Source organism: Phytophthora ramorum (genome assembly GCF_020800215.1).
Source record: "Phytophthora ramorum isolate Pr-102 chromosome Unknown Phyram_PR-102_s0021, whole genome shotgun sequence".
Taxonomy (NCBI): domain Eukaryota; phylum Oomycota; class Peronosporomycetes; order Peronosporales; family Peronosporaceae; genus Phytophthora; species Phytophthora ramorum.
The window spans coordinates 113,837-135,645 of record NW_027150667.1 but is presented as its reverse complement, the minus strand read 5'-3'; the positions used below and the strand labels follow the sequence as shown (position 1 = coordinate 135,645).

Here is a 21,809-nt window from a genome sequence, read left to right as displayed (position 1 = left end):
AGTCGTTTGCTTCTTTGCATAGGACTCGCTTGGGGAATGGCCAGCCATTTGGATCGCTTCTGGTACGCGGTTATCTCGAAAGGCACCGCTCAGTGGGAAACTTTGGCACCTCGCAGCAGGGCCACCCAACTTGATTACTTATTACAACAAGCGTACTTTTGACTACCAGCTATAAATGAACGCATGCATAGATCCTGAACTTACCACGAAAAGGTAGCCTTGCCGCGCGTCAAATCCTCTGGCTCGGGTCAATTTGGGCGGCCTTAGGTTTCCGTTTGTTGATTTCCATCGCTGCGTTCAACACTCCATTTGCAAGCACCACCAACGTGGAGAAACTTCATGCAACGACCGCTCTTTTCCTGGGCGATGAGCTTCAGTAGATCACGGTCTTGGCTGACGGACTGCCAGCCACCGTCTACACATTTGCACAGGACATCGAAGAGCGGCCGATTAAACGTGAAAATGGTCACTTGAACCTCAGAATCCGGGTCTTCTCTCGACGCGCGTCTCAGCGCCTCCAATACTGCCAGAAGTCCTGCACCTGTCGCTGTCAGATTGGGGTCGTGAAGCGTCTTCAGGACGTTCCATTCGGGGACAACTGGAAATTCGCAGATCGCTTGCACGGTCTGACCCCCCTGACTGTCGTGAACGAGGCTTCCGTAGCATAACGCGTAGATGCCTTCCTTCAAGACGGGCGGATCGCTGTTAACTCGACGTCGCTGAGCTGGACGAATCTCTGCTGCATGGTCCTCGTCATCTCTTTCACGCTTTGGGGTAATCTCGGGGCGGTCAGCGTTCTGACGATTCAATTCTTCTGACGAACCCACGCTGGTCTCTGCGTCCGAGCCATCGTCCACACTGTCAGTGCTCGGCATCTTGCGCCAGTTGTGGTGGTCTAAGAATTTGACTGCAGCTCCGTAGCTCGGAAACTTCTTCAGACTGTTTCCAGAATAACGAGATGTTTGGCACAAAGCTTCGCTTCGGTCCGTGAAGATGCCCATGCGTCGGCCTACAGCCACTGCGTATACAGGACCACACAAACCATTCGCAACTTGATTGTCTCGAGTGGTGGTGCTGGTGTTCTCGTTCATAAGCTGCTCAGCTTCGGCTAACGTTGAGAACCTGTCCACCTTGGCACCAGGATAGCCCACTGTGGCGTCGAGCACTCGGCTCCAAGACGTGAAAATACCCGAGCATCGAGCATTCGTAACTGCGTAGAACCTAACTTTCTTTCCCATGTCTTGCCTTCACGCAGTAGGATATTTCTCGAGCTTGGTCAGTTGTGAAATGACCTCCAGACCCAAGGCCAAACGAACTTTGATCCGACCGTTAGTGCAAGCTCTTGCGACGTGGGCAGCCACGTGCTCAGTCAGCATGGTTGCTCGTGCCCCAATTGATCGACCTCGCAAAAATCCAGACCCCGGTCGTGAGGGAACATCTCCAGCACAGTAGCGTTGTCCGTTGCCAATTGCACTCTTGTCGCACAAGGCCACGAGGGTGTCGGGGTGTTTAGGATCAGGAGCGTAGGCACTTTCACAGTTCACGTCGTAGGCGAACCAAAATTGCATACCGTCGTTGTAGTCATGGCCTTAGTCAACAACCAGATTGAATTGTTCGAGGAAGCCTCGAGCTTCATCGAACGTGAAAAACTCCATGACGTCGGAATTGGAGACGCCTCCCATGGCGTCTTCGAGTTGCGTGTAGATTCCAGGATCGCGTCTTATCCCTACCGCAAAGTACACACTTACGCTGAGCAACTTTACCTTGTTCGCTCGAGATCTTCTTGTCGAATGAGGGGGAGGAATCTGAAGAGAGAACGGCGTGTCGTGTGGCACCGTTAGATGGGCGGCACAGTCGTGCTGCACAATTCCATGAAACCTTTGTCATGCACTGCTGCAGAATACAAATTGAGCGTCATTGTTTCCTTTGCCTACAACGTGGTCATTGAATGCTTATCGGCGGTTGCCAATGTCCGACGTCCACTTGGGCGCGTTCTCGAAGCCGTTTGAGCCGCTCTGGTAGTCACGGATCGTCTGGTGAATTTCCGCTTCCGAAGTCATGACAAAGGGGCCGTACTGCACCACCGGCTCGTTCAGCGGCTGACCACTGATCACAATGAACTCGAGGCCGTCCTTGTCCTCCGTCGACACGTGAACACCGTCGCCTTCTTGCTCCAACACAATAGCGTGGTGGGCCTGGACGTCTTCACCCGCACACTTGCCTGACCCCGTCAGCGTGTACACGAAGGCGTTGTGGCCAACAGGGATCTTGTACTCGAGCTCCGCGCCTTGCTTCATTAGGAAATGAATGTACGTTACGGGCGCTTCAGTTTGAATCGGCCCCTTCTGGCCGAACACTTCTCCCGCGAACACGATGGCCTCCACTTTCTTGGTGTCATCCCACACGTGGGGCACCGTGTCCCGACTAATTTCCTGATACCTCGGCTCCATGATCTTCTTGGCCTTGGGGAGGTTGATCCACAGCTGCAGGCCATGGGCCTTCTCTTCGCTCACAGGCATCTCGGCATGCAGAATACCCCTTCCGGGGGTCATCCACTGCAGATCTCCCGGCCGGAGCTCGCCCTTGTTGCCTAGAAAGTCTTCGTGGCCCATGTGGCCCTTAGAAGTGGGCAGCATGTACGTGACCGTCTCGAAGCCTCGGTGTGGGTGGTCGGGGAAACCTCCGGGCAGTCCCACGTTGAACTCGTCCAACATGAGGAACGGGTCCAAGTTACGGAGCTGCTGCGATCCCAGCGAGCGTCTCACTGTGGCGCCGACGCCTTCCCCTTGCTCTCGGGCAACGAACTTGTGGGCGATGCGTCGCGTGTTGAACATGTTGTCAGAGGCGGAGAAGAACCCGGTGGTCGACTGGAATTGGTCCTGCACACAGGCAGCGTCTCCGTTAGCCACGCACTCGGCCTCGGCGTCCAGCTCCACCTCTGCAATGGAAGAGGCGGCAATGGACGGGGATATGCAGAGCAATAATGCTGCACATAGGGAGAGAACCACAGACAACTGCATAGTCATGCAAGAAACCAACCTGTGGGGTACGTGGCCGGTTGAAGAATGAGCTCACACCACCGGGAGACCGCGGCTGTTTACGTTGACTGACAGCCCCACGATTTAGTGTCGGCGCCGTTGATTGGTCCGACACAAGATTACTGTAACGGTCGAAAACCTGTTCTACCGCATGAAACTATGATACATCAGAACAATCACTTCAACGAGAGCACCGTCCCAGTCCTCGGAGATGGATTGTTCAACCCGCGCGGCATCAATCGAACAGTGGTGGTGGTAGTTAAGAATTTGACACGACAATGGCGACTGGATTTAATCCGGACTGGTACTACGCGGTGGTGGTGGGCCGCTGTACGGGGATCTACACGGACGTGGACGACGCCTTGTGTCACACGAAGCACTACTCGCACGCTAAGTTCAAGAAGTTTCCGACATTTTCAGAGGCAAGAGGATTCCTAAATCAACACGCACTTGGTGTAGGAAATGCTCTCAAGTACGCGGACGGATCACGGATTTGGTTTGCGTATCGTGTCAACGGAGGAAGGGACGATTGTCCAGACCCAAAGCACCCCGACACGTTGGCGGCTTTCTGCGACGGCAGTGCAGTTCGCAATGGTCAGCCGGATTGCACCGCTGCGTTTGCGTGCATTTTCCCGCATAATCGCGACTGGGACGTTGTCAAGCCTCTTACTGGCCGGAAGCAAACTAACAACCGCGCGGAGTACCTGGCCGCGTTAGCGGCTTTGGAACGGGCTAATCGCATGAACTACAACCAGAACAAAGTGCTGTACATCTTCTCGGACAGCAAACTTCTGATCCAGTCGATGACGGTGTGGATTTACAAGTGGCAGAGCAACGGTTGGCAAGCGCTGAGCGGCACGACAGTCAAGAATCGTGACGTTTTGGAGAAACTACTGGATGCGCAAGGAAATCGTCAAGTGGAATGGCACCACGTGACAGCGCACTCTGGAACTGTGGACTGGGAATCGCACTGGAACAACGTCGCGGATCGTGCTGCACGTGAGTTGGCTCGAAGCACTTATAACGAAAACTAAGGGAGAAGTAGCTGCGTGCTATCTAGGCAGCTCTACTGAATGTGAATGTAATGTTAAGGAAGAAGGCGAAGCAACCTCTCCCGATGCAACATCAATCGAATGGAGTGAAATTGAAACAATTTACAGCGTGGCTGCCATCTTGCTGGCGGAACCAACATCAAAATGCATCGGATTGGCCGAATCCTTCACTTGCGTGGTCAACAGACTTTGGCTGCGTTGCTTGATCTTTGATAGCTAGCACTAGTGTTGGCAGTCGATGTTAATCGTTAATATCACTTAATTAAAATGCGAGGATTATTAATGGTTACAAACGATGAACAACGGATATTAACGCTTAAAAAGGTTTCCAGTACAATGAACACCAATGTGCGGTGGGTGCGGTCTCGTGGGCCGGACAGTTCGCGACGCGCGCTCACGGTAGAACGAGGCGCGCTTGGAGCACGTGCGTGACAACACACTCTGGAAGCCAGTCATCGACAGGAAGAGCGAAACGCTCAGATCCGAGTTAATACCGAAGAACGACGCGTACTCGGTGTCGATGAACACGCTGCTGAACAGCAGCACCAGGATAATGGCCAGGATCATCAACGTTATGTTGTGTATCGGCGTGCGCCAGTTCATCTGGAAGAAGCGGTTCACCACGGACTTCATCTGCGTGGCTGCGCGCTTGTTGGCGAACACCATCACGGGGAGATTGGGTGACGGCACCGTCTTCTTTGGCCATCTCAGCGTAAAGCTCCTGGCAGAACGAGCTCTTGTTGAGCAGTCCACGAAGTTGGTCTACTGCCCACGAAGACTTACGATTCCCGCGCCAGGACGCATACATTCCGGACGCGAAGACGTACGACTCGGTGCAGGAGTGCATTGATCGGTTAGGCCTGCATGGCATCGCGGACACGATCATCCACGAAAGCTTGCTGGAGCAGATATAGCGTTTGGCAATCGGTGTGAAGCTTGCTGCGCAGCCGAGCGTGATTTTCCTAGATAAACCGATGCGTGGCCTTGACGCGCTCTCGACCAAGCCGATCATGGTCGGTGTGGGCAAGGTAGCCGATTCGAATCGTATCATGACCAGCCCGCCGTAGTCGAAGGTGATCTACCTGTTCACCAGTCACTTGCTACTCAAGTGCGGTGGGGGGGGGCAGCGTTTATCTGCTCGCAGCATCCCGTGCAATGACAAATGGCTAAGTTGTTGGGCTCGTGGTCGTTCAACAGGATCTTGCCATTAATCTTCCACCAATTTTCAACCAGCAATCACATCCATGAGCGTCGTCTTACCAGCTCCAGACGAGCCCATGAGCGCGGTAATGGAGCCGGGGACAGCAAAACCATTGATACCCTTGAGCAGGTCCAGCGACTCCTTCGGGTTGTGCGGGTCTGGCACGGAGTACCACAAGTCCTGGGACGCTACCGTCACCGGGGTGACGTTTTTCTCACGAGTGTTCGTCTCGACCACGTAGTTGCCCGCCGTATTTCTTCTTAGGTGTATTCAGTATCGTGTACGACTCGTCCTCGATTGTCTTCTCAAGCACTTCGTAGCGAATAGACTTCAACACCAGGTACGACAGGAACATGAAAACCGCGTACATGACCGCCATGTAGATGATGCCGTACACGACCCACTCATTCTCTGTGTCCATGCCGAGCAGACCTAGGTTCTACTCGTCCATCATGCGGTCGTTGCATTTGGTGCAGTTGTTCACGATGCTGAAGCGCGTGTGTAACATCCCCGTTGGTATTTCCTCATAATACGTCAACCATGGGTAAACTATACGTATAAACTACTATCATAACGTGCTACTAACACTATTCTGTTCGACACGTCCATCTATGTCTTTGTGGTAATGAAGGTGTAGCGAAGGCATCGCTTGCAGCTTGTGCTGCTGGTGGCGTTGCTACTGTCGACGGAAAGGCAGCCGATGGGAGCGCTGGTGTCAACATACAGTGCCCACGATCGTCGACGGTATCATCATCGCTGTTGGTGGCACTCGAATCGCTGTCATCACTGTCGTCGCAGGCATCAGGAAAAAGTTGGTACATGATGTGGTTGACTTCGCTCTTTCGAGTAATGTTTGTGTACACGAAGACAAATTTGCTAACACGTTCTGGTGTGAGTCGATTGCGTAGTTTGGTGTGTATGAAGCCGTGAATGCTCCAGCTACGCTCACTTGAAGCTGACGACGTTGGAATGGACAACAGCAACCGAGCGAATTCTTGAACCAAGGCGTACTTCTTCGACGGTAACGACCACCAGTTCAAAGGGTTGTATCGGTCGTTGTCTTCACGCTCCTTTCCCTTCCACCTGCCCTTCTCCAAAATAAATTCCTGCAGCTGCTGGTGGAACTCGAGTTCCTGTTCGTTTGTCACAAGTCCCAGGTGTATGGCTAGCTCTGTGGCTTCATTGATCGTCTTCTTGGAATCGTGCCCAGTCATTGATTTTGTCTGATCCAGCATGTGTGCAATTCCGAGAGGTTCCCAGCATATTTTCTCCCTTCTCTCTTTGATTGCGTAAAGTACCTGTAGTTGCTGCTCCTCATTGCATCCTTCCAAATGCTTTGTGTAGCATTCGTGATAGCACAACCATTCAAATTGATGGTACACTAACGAAATACTGCAATCGTCACGCTCAAATGCAGCAAGACTTGCATTAATTGGTCGGATAAGATTCACTACAGTAGACGCATTTTTCCAGAAGGCTTCGTCTGTGAAAATTTTAGAGGCCTCATCAAGTTCAGACCCCTTGTAGCTGTTGAGGAAAGCAGTGTCGGAAAAAATTGCGGCAATGACATCACGGTTCTGAACTACATTAGCGACGCATTTTTCGTGAGTATACCATCGTGTTGCAACAGTTAAAGAGAGTCGGCGACGCTTTTCTCCTTTCTTTTTTAGCTGCTTCTGCGTTTCTCGAAACCGTGACCACAAACCACGGCGGGCTTTAATAAAGCGAGCAAGCTTCTGAGCCTTGTCAAGAACATCCTTAAAAAACTCCAGCTTGAAGACATCTTTCATCAACAAATTCATTCCATGTGCCGTGCACCCAGTGCAAATTATTCGTCTCCGCTCTTTCCGGACAAACTTCCACGCTTTTTTCATATTGGCGGCATTATCGGTCACAACGGCAGTGACTACACCAGCCCCAATATGCTCTTCTAGCTCAACGATTACGGACAAAATAGTATCGGCAATGTAGCGCCCTGAATGCACTTCGGCCTTTGAATTGATTGACTTCCAAAATACCGGCGGCATTTTGGGATTCACAAACACGAAATTTATCATGCCGTCGCCGTTCACATTTGACCAGCCATCCGTTACAAGTGTCCACTCGGTAACCCCACGCATCAACGAAATAATTCGGGCTAATTCACGAGCAAAAAGCGTGTCAAGCAGGCGACCAGAAATTTGACGACGAGAAGGAAGCTTGTAGTCAAACATTGCTCTAAAATGAGGATCATCAATTACTCGAAATGGAATCCCCGTTGCAATAAATCCCATTGCAACCCGCAAAAAATTATCTTCTTCGCGTTGCTTGAGCGACTTAACTGGAGAAGCTCGCGCTCTCTTTCGCGAGCTCATGCGTTCCACGCCACTTTGAGGTGTGTCGAACAGGGTTTTTCGGACACGGGGAGTGCTGCTAACCGTTTTTCGAGCTGAGCTTGCTGGTGTCAATAGTTTCGCTGCCTTCTGGTGACGGCGTTGGGAGTCGTACTAGCCCATCGAGCCTTCGAACGCTCATCGACGTTTTCACACTTCAGTACATGATTTAGCATGTTGCTCGATGGCTGTGCATTTTTCAGCACTTTGCTGCATGCCTTGCAGCTGGCATCAGGGTGTGGCTTAATGCCTTTAACACGGGCAACAGTGACTTCAAACAGAGCCCATATAGGGTGCGGTGGTGGGGCCATAGTCGCAGAACTACAGGTCCGTTGAGCACAAGGTTGAGTTGTCCTGCGTGCTGTCGTTTAGGACCGCGTCGGTAACCTTGGAAACAGAGAGAGGAGAGAGATGACGTCATTGAGCAATACATTATCGGGGCTGTGTATGGCACAAATCCACGTACGATGAATGCGAGCAATTGAGCCAAAGTTTCTTTAGAGCGAGTCTAAATCCGTTGTGAGAGCTCCAGCGTACCCTCCGATGGCTTCCATCTTTGCTGACCTAGACGGGAGGAAAGATCGCGAGGGTCTTCAAGCTAGCATCGCCCTCCGTCACCTAGTTTTTCCGCTTTGTTAACTTTCGATTTTAAGTCTTAATATCAGCGTTAAGAACGAATGTAAATGATTTTAATCTTTCATATCAGTGATAATAACGATGAATTGCCAACACTAGCTAGCACCACCCATCCATCATGAATACATTAACAAATTTGTGACTTCTTGGTTAGTACGGCGTCGTACTTAACATGAGCTGCGCGGATCGGCGATCTGGGTAGTCACAATAGTTTTGTCAAACATCTTCACGCTCGCTGGCCATGGATCGAGATAGCGACTCGTTGTCGTCCAGCTCAGGAAGCAGCACCGACATGGCGTATGGAGGTTCGAACAGCCTCAGTGATAACGAAGAGATGGGTGACGCTGAGGAGGACCAAGACTCGGATTGGTACTATGCCGTAGTGATTGGCCGATGCAGAGGAATCTTCACCAGCTTAAGCGACGCATTAAGGAGCACAAAGGGTTATTCCTACGCCAAGTTCAAGAAGTTCCCAATGTTGGAAGATGCCCATGCATTCCTGAAAGACTACGGACTGCAAGTTGACAATCCTTTCCAGGTTTCAGACGGCTCCAGACTGTGGTTTGCCTACGCAATGAACAGCGGAAGAGGTGACTTTCCAGATGCCGTTCACCCAAGTTCCATTTCCGCTTTTTGTGGGGGCAGTGCATTTACCAATGGCGATCCGGAATGTGATGCGGCGTACTCTTGTATTTTCCCACACAACCGAGCGTGGGACATTGTACGAACTCTCGACGGACAAGACAGACCGTGGCCGACAAGCAACCGTGCCGAGTATATGGGAGCTTTAGCTGCCTTGGAACGCGCCAATATCGAGGACCCGGATCAAAAGAAAGTGTTGTTCATCTACTCGGCCAGCCGCCTGCTATTAGAATCAATGAGCAAATGGATCTACAGGTGGAGAAACAACGGGTGGAGAACTGTGATCGGTACCGACATCCAAAATCGCGACATCTTGGAGAAATTAATGGCTGCTCAAGGAAATCGCCGAGTGCAGTGGCGTCGTGTTAAAGCGCATAGTGGACGTCGAACTTGGAAGGCTTTTTGGAATGAAATCGCGCATTACACGGCACGCGAAGCTGCTCAAAACATGTCGAACCTCTAATCTGTCGGAACAAGCCTATCAGGGGCACAACAATTGCTTTACTGGACGTAACTAGCGTATATTTTTTTTGCGATAGGTCGCTGATAATGACATGCGCTGCTTGAAGCCGAGAAACACCGTACAATATCGTGGAGTTTCGTCGATGCGGACAATGACCTCGAATGGTGCAACGAACTCCACGAGAAGGCCAAAAACCCAAGCTAAATCGAGTCGCTCGCTCCGCTGCTGCGTAGTTTGCAGTCCACTTCGGGAAGACACTGGGTAATAAAACAACATCAGCTTGACTTCACGGGGTATTCATTTAGAACCGTTACCAAGCATATAATAATATATATGATATATAACAGGCTCATAATTTTCGTGCTCAGATTACGATGCGCTGGCTCGACTACAGCTCGGAGGATGGCTACGAATATTGCGAGACGAGATGGTTCTACGCCGTTGCGATAGGGCGGCACACGGGCATCTTCACTAGACTTGAGGAGGCGAATCAGCAGGTTTACGGGTTCCCAGGCTTCTGTATGCGGAAATTCAGCGATTACGAGGACGCTCGCGAGTATTTGGAGGAATTCGAGATTTACTGCGATAGTTTAACAGAAGAGGAGGAAGAAGAGGAGGAGGGGGAAGAAAATCAAGAAGAAGACGACGACAGATGGTTTTATGCGGTTGCAGTAGGACGCTCAACGGGGGTCTTTCTGGACTATGAAAACGCTCGAGACCAAATTTTCAGATTCCCTGGCACTCGGATGGATACGTTTTTGGAATATGACGATGCAGTGAAGTACATCGAGAAAACCAATTTGCTTCTTATGGAAGAAAAGAAGAGGAAAGAGGAAGAGGAGAAGAAAACACGAGTGTGGTTTTATGCCGTGGCGGTGGGGCGGTCGACGGGAGTTTTCATGGACTACCAAGACGCCATGAACCAAGTTCGTGGGTACTCAGGCTCCCAGATGAAGAAATTCTCGGATTTTGAAGAAGCGCAGGAGTATATTGCTTTTAATCAAGTGTACTCAAGTGATGGTGAAAGTGAGGAAGAGCAGACATGGTTTTATGCGGTGGCGGTTGGGCGTTGTGTTGGTATCTACACGAACCACGACACAGCAATGGAGCAAGTTCTCGGGTACTCTGGCTTCAGAATGAAGAAGTTTGAAGATTATGGAGATGCGAAGGAGTACATGCACAAGAACCAGTCATATTATAACGCAGACAAGGAGAAGTGCGAAGAGCTTGCACCACAGGTGGAAGAAGTGACGTGGTATTACGCTGTGGCTGTCGGACGTGTTGTTGGCATCTACAGGTGTCCTGAAATTGCAATCGCTCAAGTACACGGCTATCCTGGTTTTCGGATGAGGAAGTTCCCAGACTTGGAAGACGCTCAGGCGTATATTCGATCTTTCCAACTCTGCTACAGCGAAGAAGAGGAGAAAAGTGAGGAGCCGGAACCAGACGAAGGATATACTGCTTGGTTTTACGCAGTGGCGGTGGGACGCTCTATTGGCATTTACACGACGTACGAGGACGCAATCAAGCAAGTCCACGGGTACTCTGGCTGCCGGATGAAAAAGTTTCAGAACTATGATGAAGCCGAAGAGTACATCGATTTTAATCAGGCGTACTCACTCGATGGGGATCGTGATGCGAGGACGAGTGAATATGAAGACGAGACAGAACCAGAACCAGATGAGGAAATCTGGCACTATGCTGTAGCAGTTGGGCGCCGCATTGGAATTTACACGGATTTTGAAAACGCTCAAGCGCAAGTTCACGGATACTCTGGCTTCTTGATGAAGAAGTTTCTGGACTACGACGAAGCCGCGGCGTACGTTGAGATCAATAAATGTGCGAGTGATGAAGAGTGGGAAAGCGACGAGCCTGTGGAAGAGGACGACGGTGAAAAATGGTATTACGCTGTTGCAGTCGGGCGTGATACTGGTATCTACACTGACCACGAAGATGCAGTTGACCAAGTGCACGGTTATTCAGGCTTCCGGATGAAGAAGTTTCTTGATTACAGCGATGCCCAGGCGTATATCAGGAACATCCGTGAACACTACAGTGGCAAGTTCAGGGGCTACGATGTGCAAGTTGGCTGCCCCAGTGGTTGGGCTTGAGTATAAAGTTTCGTAGTACGACAGTTTTTTATTCTCGAGTGGTTCACACCGTAATGAATCACTACACAGTTCGATATTTGACTTCGCAGGAAATATGGTTTTACAAATATTCCGACCAAAGCCAAATGTCAAAGGCTTATCGATCATTACAGTATCATCGAACGGGACTATTTGATTCTTACCCGCACGATGACAATGGAGTTGTTTGACTCTGACTACGATTCATCCAGCTCGGATATTATAGCAGCCGTGAGTCTGGACTCACCTTGCTAGTCGGGAAACGGGCATCTACACGGACCACGAATAAGGGGTGGGTCGAGTTCTCCGAGTTTGAGGACTATTGCAGTTCCTCACAAAATGTGGTACTTCACCGTCACTGCCCCCTCCACCCACGACACAAACCGGTACAATGTTATTCACACTACTAACACCAGTATCCCCACGGCAGTGACAGCACCTCTTGCGTTGCCTGCAGCTTGAGTGGCGGCTGCCATGTTTTCACGGGCGCGCATTTCTTCAATGCACCTTAATACGGCAATTTTACCCAGGAGGTAGTCGACCCCCTCCTCGCCATCGTGCCTCCCTCCAGGCCGGATGTATTTGTACCGCGAGTAGAGACACTTGCTGGAGGGAGAAGTACTATGCTGTCGCTGTAGTGGCGCAAGTTCACGGATTTTCAGGTTTCAAGATGAACATATTCTCGGATTATGTAGAAGCAGAAGAATTACCAGATTTACTACTAGTGGAGAAAGGTAGTGAAATGGCGGTGGTTGTGGCCCGTTGCACCGGGATCTTCACAGATCTCGTAGCCGTCTTGCAACATATGCAGAGGTACGACGCCAAGTTCAAAACGTTTTCGACGTTCAAAGATATGGAGTGGTTCCTATCGGACCACGAGTTTGAGATCGACGAATTTGAGGACGTGGCCACAACTGGAGGAAGTGCCAGATCTGAAACATCCGGATACATTGGTATTTTTTTTTCTGATGGGAGTGCGTACCTGTATGTCCGACTTTAAGCAGCACCGACACCAATTCATTCAGCATTTCTCATTTTGCCGTAACAGATTTACTAGGGACCACTAGGGTGGGCAACAGCGCCGTCGTTCAGTTGCTGTTCGGAGACAGGGAAACTACACCTTTGCCCGTCCTTCTTGGGAATAGTTGCAAGCAAAGTGAACACCGCACATGTCCTTAACGCAAATATCACATCATTGGCTTTCAAATCAAGGTCCAATGTGAGATTTATTGCATCCAATGTGGAACGGCCAGAAACGACTGGCTTCAGCGTGCTCCCGCCAATAATTCAATGACTGGTGAGGATACTCGCGCGCCAAAACGAACGCAAAACCACTTCACCAGGCTTCACGCTCAGTCCCCAACCCACCTCATAAGACGCAGATGCCCTCCCCCAAACGCTCCCCCGCTGAGAAGCGCCGGGTCCTTGAAGCCTACCGTGCCGGACGAGCTGACTGGCTCAAGGTCGCTGCCAACAACGGGATCAGCCGTTCGATGGCGTATCGTATTGCAGATACTGGTCGCGTTGAAGACCTTCCTCGTGGTGGCGCTCGTCGCAGCGTGGTGAAGGTCACGCCGGAGGTAAAGGACCATCTCGAGGCATACCTCAACGACAATTGTACCTACACAATGGAGACCATGCAGAGGATGCTCATCGTAGACTTAGGACTGACGATCTCAACCTCAACCATTAGCCGCCACTTATTGGGCATGCTGTATACAGTTAAACAGACTCGAGTTGAGCCTACAACCTGCAACAACGAGACGAACAAGACCAAACGGCAGGAGTTTGCTATTCGCCTCAAGGAACATCAAAGAGTAGGCAACTGCATCGTGTATTTCGACGAAACAAACTACAACGTGTATTGCAAGCGCGGTCGAGGTCGCGCCAAGAAGGGCGAACGCGCAACGGTAGTTTTGCCGCCTTCCAAAGGCGCTAATTTGCAGGTCCAATGTGCCGTGAACTCGGCCATGGGTGTTGTGCTGTATCGAATGCGGCGGGGGAGTATCCGTATGGAACAAAATGCTGCTTTTATTGACGACATCTAACGCGCTGTGAAGGAATCCCAAGTTTTTCGTGAGAATTTCAGTGGCAAGAAGATAGTCGTTGTCTTGGACAATGCCCCTGCCCACCGACAGACCGAGGAGCGCGTGACGCCGCATGAGGAACTGGAACTCCTACGCTTAGCACCCTACTCAACGATGTGCAACCCCATCGAGGGGTGCTTTTCAGTATTGAAGGCTCGTATCAAGAATCATCTTGCGTTGGATCGGGGCGAAATTTGCGACCGCAGCAACATGCAGGACAGCGAAGGAAACATCTTGACCGTCAAGGAGCGTACGATGCGTTTTCTGGAGCGCGCTGCGCTAGCCAGCATCAAGTACATCACACCTACAATCGTAACCAACATGGAGCTGCATTGTCGCGATGCAGTGAACGCCGTAGCGGACATGGAGGACATGGTCTATGGAAAGTAGGAGTAGTGACGATAAGTTTCTGTGACTGTTCCACATTGGATGCAATAAATCTCACATTGGACCTTGATTTGAAAGCCAATGATGTGATATTTGCGTTAAGGACATGTGCGGTGTTCACTTTGCTTGCAACTATTCCCAAGAAGGACGGGCAAAGGTGTACTTGTCCAACTCTTATAGCTGGTGGCTGAAAAGCCCCTTCCTGACTTCGACATCAGTCGTATATACTAGAACATTACGCAGGCAGCTTTTTTCAAGGAATCATCATTGTGTGGAAGTCGATGTGACAACCCTTCATTTCTGCTTAACTACGCCAGAAATTCTCTCCTCCCTTCTTCCTCATCCCAGAATCTGCCGCGTCGAGGGAAGATGGTCACTCTCTACTGTGCTGTTGTTGGTGTCGCCGGAAGCGCGTTCACTGTCGACATCGACGATAAAAAGTCGGTAGGCCACTTGAAGGACGCAATCAAGGTGAAGAAGATGTTCCAGTTTCCTGCCAATAAGCTGCCGCTCTTTCTAGCGAAGAAAGACGAAGGCTGCGGCGCGTGGTTTGACGAGGATGAAGCGGCAGCTCTGTCCCCAGATGAGCACGGACATCTGCAAGACTTCACGCCGATGAAGTCCTCGCTATTTCTTAGTAATCCCAAGCACTTTGAATCGAATTTTGAACCGGGTGATGGCCAAGTTCACGTGGTGGTGGTGGTTCCGTGGCAAGCTGTTTCGGGCAAGCGCACTCAAGTAGACGAATGGTTCGTCGGCGGTGCTTTTTTCCGTTCAACCGAAGAAGCGTAAAGTGGATGAAGACGATCATGGGGACGACCGTGGGTTGAGGTATTTCAGAATGTTGACGTTTCCCCCCCCCTGACACCCGGAGGAGCACTACAAGACGATTGTGGAAAGGGACTCGTCCATCGTGATTTTTACCGATTTGATGCGCAAGGTGAAAACGTGTTTTGAGGACAAAACGGGTACCAATATGGTCGTAATGGGGAATCCTGGCACAGGGAAGAGTCGTTTCTACCTCTATTGCATCTTTCAACTTCTCCACCGACACCAAGGTGAAGTCCAGGAGCTTTCTTCGTTTGAGTTGGTGGTCAATTTTGGCAGTAGATTCCATACGTTTTGTTGTGACGTCGATGGGTTCATTGAATTGAACGAAGTGGATGTTCGTGGGCTCTCGGCCCAACTCTCTGTGATTCGGCTTATTGAAGGAAAGTCGTCGCAGCTGACTGGGTGGAAAGGCGTCTCGATTCTGTTTGCTTCTCATGGTCTTCCTAACATGAACGATTATGCAAAATCCCAGTCGTACCCGTATATACTGCCGGTGTGGAGCTTGGACGAGCTGCAAGACTACAACTCGCTCCTCAGTGATGAGTCGAAACTATCAGACGATGTTTTGATGTCGAGATACGACAAGTTTGGAATTCCAAGATTCATCTTCTCGACGACAGAACTCGAAAATGACGAAGAACTGAACCAGGCAATCAACACATTCGGTGCGTTAGACATTATTTCGTATGCCAAAAGCAATCGTGCTGTGAGAGATGGGAACTACAGCCACCGCATCCTTGAGATGGTACCCTCCCGTGAAGATTTCCGAGCGGAATTTTATTTGGATTTTCTGTCCAAGTTCATCGCCGAGATCATTGTGTTGAAGGTTAGCGAAGAAAGTCTGCAAAAGGTTGTCGGAATTAGCGACAGCACACGCTGACGACGACTCGGGATCTACAACCGTGGTACGAGGCGATATATATGAGATGCTGTGTCATAGATGGTTCAGCCTGCATAAGCAGCGCACGCTACTACTGCGTCCGCTGTGTTCTGGGGGGAAATAGGACGTCATTTTGAACAAGATGCCAACGGAACGCTTCTCCTCTCTGGACGACATCAAAGCTCCCCAGAAGTGTGCCTACTATCGGCCGACGTCGAAAACATTTGGTGCGCTGGATGCATTTGTCATGCTCGGGACCTACTGTATAGGTTTGCAGATGACACTAAACCAAAATCATGGAATCAAGGTTGCACCGCTGAATACGCTTTTAGAGTGGCTAGAGGGCGTTGGAATTGCCGAAGGTCAGTTCTACTTCGCATTCGTGGTTCCAAGCCACTTGGTTGGTTCTTTCAAGAAGCAATCGATTCGAACGAAGACCGATTCAATCACCAAGAAGCCAGGAGCTTCTGCTACCGTCAAACACTTCGTTGCTGCATTGGACGTGTTCGTTGGCGGCGACTGACAACCCGTTCACACGCCTTGTTGGAAAGCCCCGTTCAACTATGCCGTCATAATCGTAGGATAGCTACCTTTAAATCTGAGTTGTTTTGAACCTAACAGGTCCCTCAAAAAGACTCAAGAGATGAAGTCGCTCGTGCGTGTCCGACGATATATTTATACTACCTCTGCTCGGAAACTAGTCAAAGACATTCATACCCGGAGTGATCAAGACTAATATTGGGGGCAGTCATTTGTGGTATTTGACATGCCCGACAGTCAAACACGTTTGCAGAACTCGTGGTGCATTCGATCTTGAAGTGGATGTTGCCAAAGTACGAGCAGATGTAATGTAATTTTACTGGTTGCTATGCCTCCTCAAGACGTTGGCGGATATGATCTACGGGATCTATGGTGGCTGCTCAAATTGAGCTCTGGTGCACGCAAAATGTGATACTGCCTGAGAACACAACAGAACTGAATGGGATTGATGCGGATAAACAAAACATCCCTTCATTTGGATTGAATAAACCTGCCAAGTCACAAAGTCAAGGTGATGACTGCTCGGCAACAAAACGGATATTCGATGTGAAATTCGAAGTGAGTTCATTTGCCCCGTGACCCAAGTGAACGTATTTGTGTCATCAGTGCCAGAAGCGGCTCAACTTTTGTACCAGAACTTTCGCAAAAGGACAATTGAGACAGCTCTCGACTTGCTGTCCTACATATTTATTGAGATCTACAACTATGATGACTTTTGCGGTTTGTTTGATGACAGTTTGGAATTGCTGGACGCGTTGGCGAGCTAACAAGCTCATAGCTTTGTAGGAATCGTCAGTTTGCTTGAATAATTGCTACCGTGCTACATTCGTACCGTGAGCCCAGTGGAACCAGCTCACAAGAGACTAATCACGCTTGAAAGGTGGTGTGGAGGTACGATTCTCCTCTGTTAAGAATGATGGCTGACGGAAGAGTGTCGAGGTGCCTTGAAACTGCGGAGAACAATTTGATCACCTGAAATAATGTCTCTGCGTTTATCGACACGTTCAAAGTACAATTATCAGAAGAAGATATCTTGGAAATCAAGGACTTTGTGGAAGCTAAGATGGCTGAGGGCATCCCAACAGTGGGTTCGGTTGGTTTTATATCTCGATCGATGCGGATGTAGGCCAATTTGATTGTTGTTAGTCCAATGTCCACAACAGCTCTACGGCTGAATTACCGGCGATGGGACACGCTTCAGCTCACGTGCCTTCGCGTGGTGTACCTGGTCAAGAAGGTGCGCATGGTGTGCCTGGCTTATATGGAGATAATTGTGCTCTAATCTGTCGGACCTGGATAATGACGATAGGATGGATATCCTGCTAGGATTCACAGTCAAGGCGGAGGTGTTGGTCAAGAAAGCTGGAAAAAAGCTCGATGGGGATGACGCCATTTACGATACAGCACAGTTTAAAGCTTCAGCTGAGAGACTAATAACGAGACTACGGATGATGAAGGACTTCGAGCTCGTTGTGAGCAAATTACCACGCGGAATGAGGCTAGCAAAACGCTCTTCCGGGGAGATACCCCCCTAATACTTCCGACATTGGAGTTGCAGCGGTCAGGGCAACGAAGACAATGGCAGCTGTCGCCTTATTCCTGACGTTTGAGCTGGGGGACTTGAAGTTCGTGAAGCCATCATTAAAGTGTTTTCGAAAGGAATACTAAAACGAAACTTGAGCTTATTCAAACAAGTTTTCCTGGACCTTGAGGGGTACCTCCAGGCTGTCGTGGACAAGGATGTTTTGGCGGTGGAAAGTACCTTTGAAATGGAGTGGAGCGTCGGGACACAACGGTGAACCATGCCAGGTTGGACTGTGCTCGCGTGATGGAAAGGGTAGTGTTGTCGTCAAAGGAACCGTTCGCCAAGAGTACGATTCGAGTTGAAGGCGTTTTGGCCCTCCTCGAATTACCACAACTGAAAAACCTGCTCCTGGCCCCCGCAAGCTAGTCCAGATGGCTTTCACGTCCGGAAATCCACCCGCCCTCGCCAAAAATCCACTGGTCCCGATAGGCGCTGCAGAGTACTGCGACGAGATCTTCGCGCGGTTTATTGAGGCTTTCCGCATTACATCTTCGAGGAACTAGCCACGGAACAGTACCATCTATTTTCTTCCGTTTTGTATGGGTAAGTTGCGTTGTTCTGATTGAAACGTACTTCGAAGTACATTTGAGTTTTTTCGACAAGCATATGTATTGTATTTTGCCGAAATAATCTAGTTGGTGCAAACAAAAATAGTTTGCCAGCACTGCAACAACGCGACGGGATTGTCATTCCTTCGTTTTGAAGAAGAATGGAGGGCGTAACCCTGGAGTGGATCAGCTCAGTAGAGGTGGAGCCTCAGGATGTGGTGCAGTTCGTCCAGCAGCTCAACAATGTCCCGGACAATGCAGTCTGCGAAGTTGGTGAGATTTTCTCCCGGTGGCACCGTACAAGTAGTCAAAGCCGTGGAAACCAGAGTCAGCGACGCATTCGAAACGAAGTACATTTGAGCTGCGAACCGAGAGTGGCCGAATTTGTGTGCAAGAAATTCGGGTAGGTTTGCTCCTCATGGTGACTCTCAACTGTGCTTACGGTTTGTTCAGCAAACAGACACGGTATGTCACCGGCAGCGAAGTGATCCTTATACGCTGCAAGCGTGTGTTTCCAGGTTAGCGCGGGCTGTCATCACACCCAGTATTGGCTTGATATTAACATTATCCACATTATTCACATAGGTGTCAAACCCCTTGGAGCCGAACAAGATGCTAGCGCTCGCGTCCCCGAGAAGGAGACTGAGGATGATACCATACGCAAAGTGTACTCTCGAGCGGTGAGGCTTCCCTCTAGTGAATTGCACTGTTTTGGCGACTGACGGACGGGGTTTGTATAGGATGTGAATTCCTCGGAAGCTCCCGTCCTTCCGATTGAAAAAGTGATTGCTCTAATTGACCTTCTCGGAGACCAAGTAGTTGATGCACAGGAAGCGTACGAGTTCTTCGCAGACGCAGACGCCCGCGCCCCTCAACGAATGGCGATGCTTGGTTTGACAAAGGCCCTCGGAAAACTCTCGTACGTAGGGGTTCATCTGAATGATACTGTTCTGGGGTAAAGCCTGACTGATGATTGCTTTAGCAAAAAGGAATGGACCGCAAAGCCAACAAGACGTCGTGCTGCATACAGTCTAGAATCAGGAAGCACTGTCAAGGTTACCGTTGAGAGTCTCCGCTACTTGCTGTCCAAGCTGATTGCAAGCGACAACGTGGCTGTGAGGCGTATTCCTTCAGCCACGACCGTCCCGTTCCTCTCGTACACAGATTTCTTGGCGTGTTATGTTGCTTTTCTTGCCACTTTGCACTCGTCAGCATAAGGTCATTTTCAACACAAGAACCTCAACAGAAATACAGGAGCGTTGAAAATCGCTCTCATCTAATTCCAGTGCGTGCTGAAAACTGGTCTATCAGACTATTTTAGCGTTCATGCAACGTCAACTGCCTCCTCCCGCAAGCCGAGTTGTCAATCCTTCCGCAGTCTCAGCTCTTTCGCATTCTCCCGAGAACCACAGATAGTAATCATGAGTCTCCTCTCCTCGACGATGAAATTGCCGTCTTCGAGCGAAGGTTCTTCGTCCGGTGTCAAGATCAAGCGAAAGAGCCGCCGTTTGCGCACGGTATCACCCGGAGCCAGCTCCATGACGTTCTCACAAGGGACTGAAGAACCGGAACGTCACCAAGTCGAGTATGAAGCCCGTCGAGAAAAGACCCACGTCAGCCGACGCGTCCATCGTGACGTACCAAGTGACAGTGATGCTGCCATGGGGGACTTGCAGCCTAGTAGCAGGCGTAGAAGCAGCGTCGTCAGTGGAAGTAGTCGCCGTACGCCTACAAGTTCGCAGCACCGAAAGTCTCATGTCGCCGCCGCACCAGTGATGGCGGCACCAACGACAAAGAATCAACCTCTTCCCAACTCACAAGAGGCGTCAATCGCTGCACGACGAACTTTGACGCCTTCAGCCTCCTCCGTTCGTCCATCGAACAGGAAGCGGCTTGACGAAAGCCAGCTACTCGGTGCTACAGATTCATCTTACCGCTTGGTCGGGCGTCAGAAAAGCAGTGGTAACAACAGCGATCCGGAGGAGGATGACGAAGAGACTCATAAAGCTCAGCAAATGTCTTCCGGTGCTGGGCCAGAGGAGTTTTCAATTTCAAGCCATGAAAACTGGATGACTGGGTCTAGCAACAACAACCATGCTGCCACGCGAGCAACTCTGCCTTCCCGAGCTAGCAAGTATCGAAATTTGTCAGCCGGAGTCAACAAAAAGCCGCGAGCGCGAGTTCCCGTGGCCAAGGAGCTGGCTGATCGTCCTCCTTCTCGTCAACGCCATGCTTTCCCCACTCATCTAATCGACGCAAATGCCTTTGATGCCCCAGAAACCACGGTCCGTCGGGGTGGCAGCTCGAGTTCAAGTGCCAGCTCCTCCGCCACTAGCAGTGCACGTAGTAGTCGCAGAAGCAGTCCTTCAGACTGTCCACCTCCCGATGCAACTGGCGATCGTCCACCATCGAGGTACATGGTGAAGGCCAAGCGCCACAGCCAGCAAGAAACGGTGAAAGCTTCTCGCCGAGGTGTTGTCGACAAGAACAGTGTGTTCTCGTGCAACCAATCCCACCATGACCCAAAGACGGACGGATTCGCAGACGTTGACGAGAGCGTGCCTCCTCCGTTCAGGATTGAAGTCACGACGGATGCAAGTGAGACGACGCTGGATTTACCGTCCGACTCGCGCTCGGCTCCTTCATCGTCAGGGCTGAATGCGTCGCAGAATCCTCGTCTTGGACGTCGCTGGCCGACATTCAGCAACCAAGAACAGCTCTTACGGATGGCGGTGAGAGGTTCGGATGGTAGTCGTGGGAGTGATCAAGCGATGTCGGCTGATCTTGACGCTGGGCAAAGCCAGCTTCAGTGGTTTGGCAAGGATGACCAGATCGACAACGCTCATCTGTTCGAAACGATCATTTCACTGCCAAGCCCGCGTCCTGCACTGGAGCCTGACGTAGACGTCGCGATTGAAGATGATCTCGAGGATAGCGAAGGCCCCCAGTACCGCAGCCGTCAATTCGTGAGCAAGCAGCAGCAACCCCAACATGAGCCGCAGCAGCCTGTCGAAAACCACTTTCCATCGAGACGAGCGGCTGCTGCGTCGAAAATGGCAGCTCCGAAGTCCGCCATTTCCGTGACGGACAATCCAGAACTTCAGTGGATTCGTTCAAGCTCGAACCCCTTCTTCGTAGGCTCTTCATCCACGGTTGACTACGATTCAATGGACCCTGAGACTGCAATCGAGCAAACTCCGCTTTACTCGTCCGAAGACCTCATGACTCTCGCAGCGACGGAGATGACGGATCTGCATCTGGACGACTATACCGCTTTAGGTGATGCCTCAATGCCCATAGCTCCTCCGCCTCCCACTTCAGGAGGGTGTGGTGGATCAAGATTGCCAGCGTCTCGCTCACCACCGCTGCGTACTTCTTTGGGCAAGGATTTCCTCAGTCTCTTCGCCCAACATTAACT

At 50.6% G+C, this 21,809-nt stretch overlaps 7 protein-coding genes across 7 annotated transcripts; 5 read left to right on the top strand and 2 right to left on the bottom strand.

The window, feature by feature from the left end:
* Positions 1-263: 263 nt before the first annotated feature.
* KRP23_14355 (uncharacterized protein) lies at positions 264-1,238 on the bottom strand (the record flags this gene model as incomplete). The annotated part of the gene is made up of 1 exon (XM_067885171.1): positions 264-1,238. One exon carries the CDS (start codon positions 1,236-1,238, stop codon positions 264-266), a length of 975 nt encoding a protein of 324 aa, XP_067737370.1.
* Positions 1,239-1,952: 714 nt separating this feature from the next.
* Positions 1,953-3,026, bottom strand: KRP23_14354 (Pirin; the record flags this gene model as incomplete). Its single annotated transcript, XM_067885170.1, has 1 exon — positions 1,953-3,026. The coding sequence occupies one exon, from the start codon at positions 3,024-3,026 to the stop codon at positions 1,953-1,955; it is 1,074 nt and encodes a 357-aa protein (XP_067737369.1).
* A 290-nt stretch (positions 3,027-3,316) lies between these two features.
* KRP23_14353 (Ribonuclease H) lies at positions 3,317-4,072 on the top strand (the record flags this gene model as incomplete). The annotated part of the gene is made up of 1 exon (XM_067885169.1): positions 3,317-4,072. One exon carries the CDS (start codon positions 3,317-3,319, stop codon positions 4,070-4,072), a length of 756 nt encoding a protein of 251 aa, XP_067737368.1.
* Positions 4,073-8,540: 4,468 nt separating this feature from the next.
* On the top strand, positions 8,541-11,515 carry KRP23_14352 (uncharacterized protein; the record flags this gene model as incomplete). Its single annotated transcript, XM_067885168.1, has 2 exons — positions 8,541-8,889; positions 9,855-11,515. 2 exons carry the CDS (start codon positions 8,541-8,543, stop codon positions 11,513-11,515), a joined length of 2,010 nt encoding a protein of 669 aa, XP_067737367.1.
* Positions 11,516-14,376: 2,861 nt separating this feature from the next.
* KRP23_14351 (Crinkler effector protein 4) lies at positions 14,377-14,799 on the top strand (the record flags this gene model as incomplete). The annotated part of the gene is made up of 1 exon (XM_067895810.1): positions 14,377-14,799. One exon carries the CDS (start codon positions 14,377-14,379, stop codon positions 14,797-14,799), a length of 423 nt encoding a protein of 140 aa, XP_067737366.1.
* A 3,753-nt stretch (positions 14,800-18,552) lies between these two features.
* KRP23_14350 (uncharacterized protein) lies at positions 18,553-19,608 on the top strand (the record flags this gene model as incomplete). Its single annotated transcript, XM_067885167.1, has 5 exons — positions 18,553-18,794; positions 18,845-18,909; positions 18,977-19,071; positions 19,132-19,310; positions 19,374-19,608. 5 exons carry the CDS (start codon positions 18,553-18,555, stop codon positions 19,606-19,608), a joined length of 816 nt encoding a protein of 271 aa, XP_067737365.1.
* A 204-nt stretch (positions 19,609-19,812) lies between these two features.
* Positions 19,813-21,807, top strand: KRP23_14349 (uncharacterized protein; the record flags this gene model as incomplete). Its single annotated transcript, XM_067885166.1, has 1 exon — positions 19,813-21,807. The coding sequence occupies one exon, from the start codon at positions 19,813-19,815 to the stop codon at positions 21,805-21,807; it is 1,995 nt and encodes a 664-aa protein (XP_067737364.1).
* Positions 21,808-21,809: the final 2 nt, after the last annotated feature.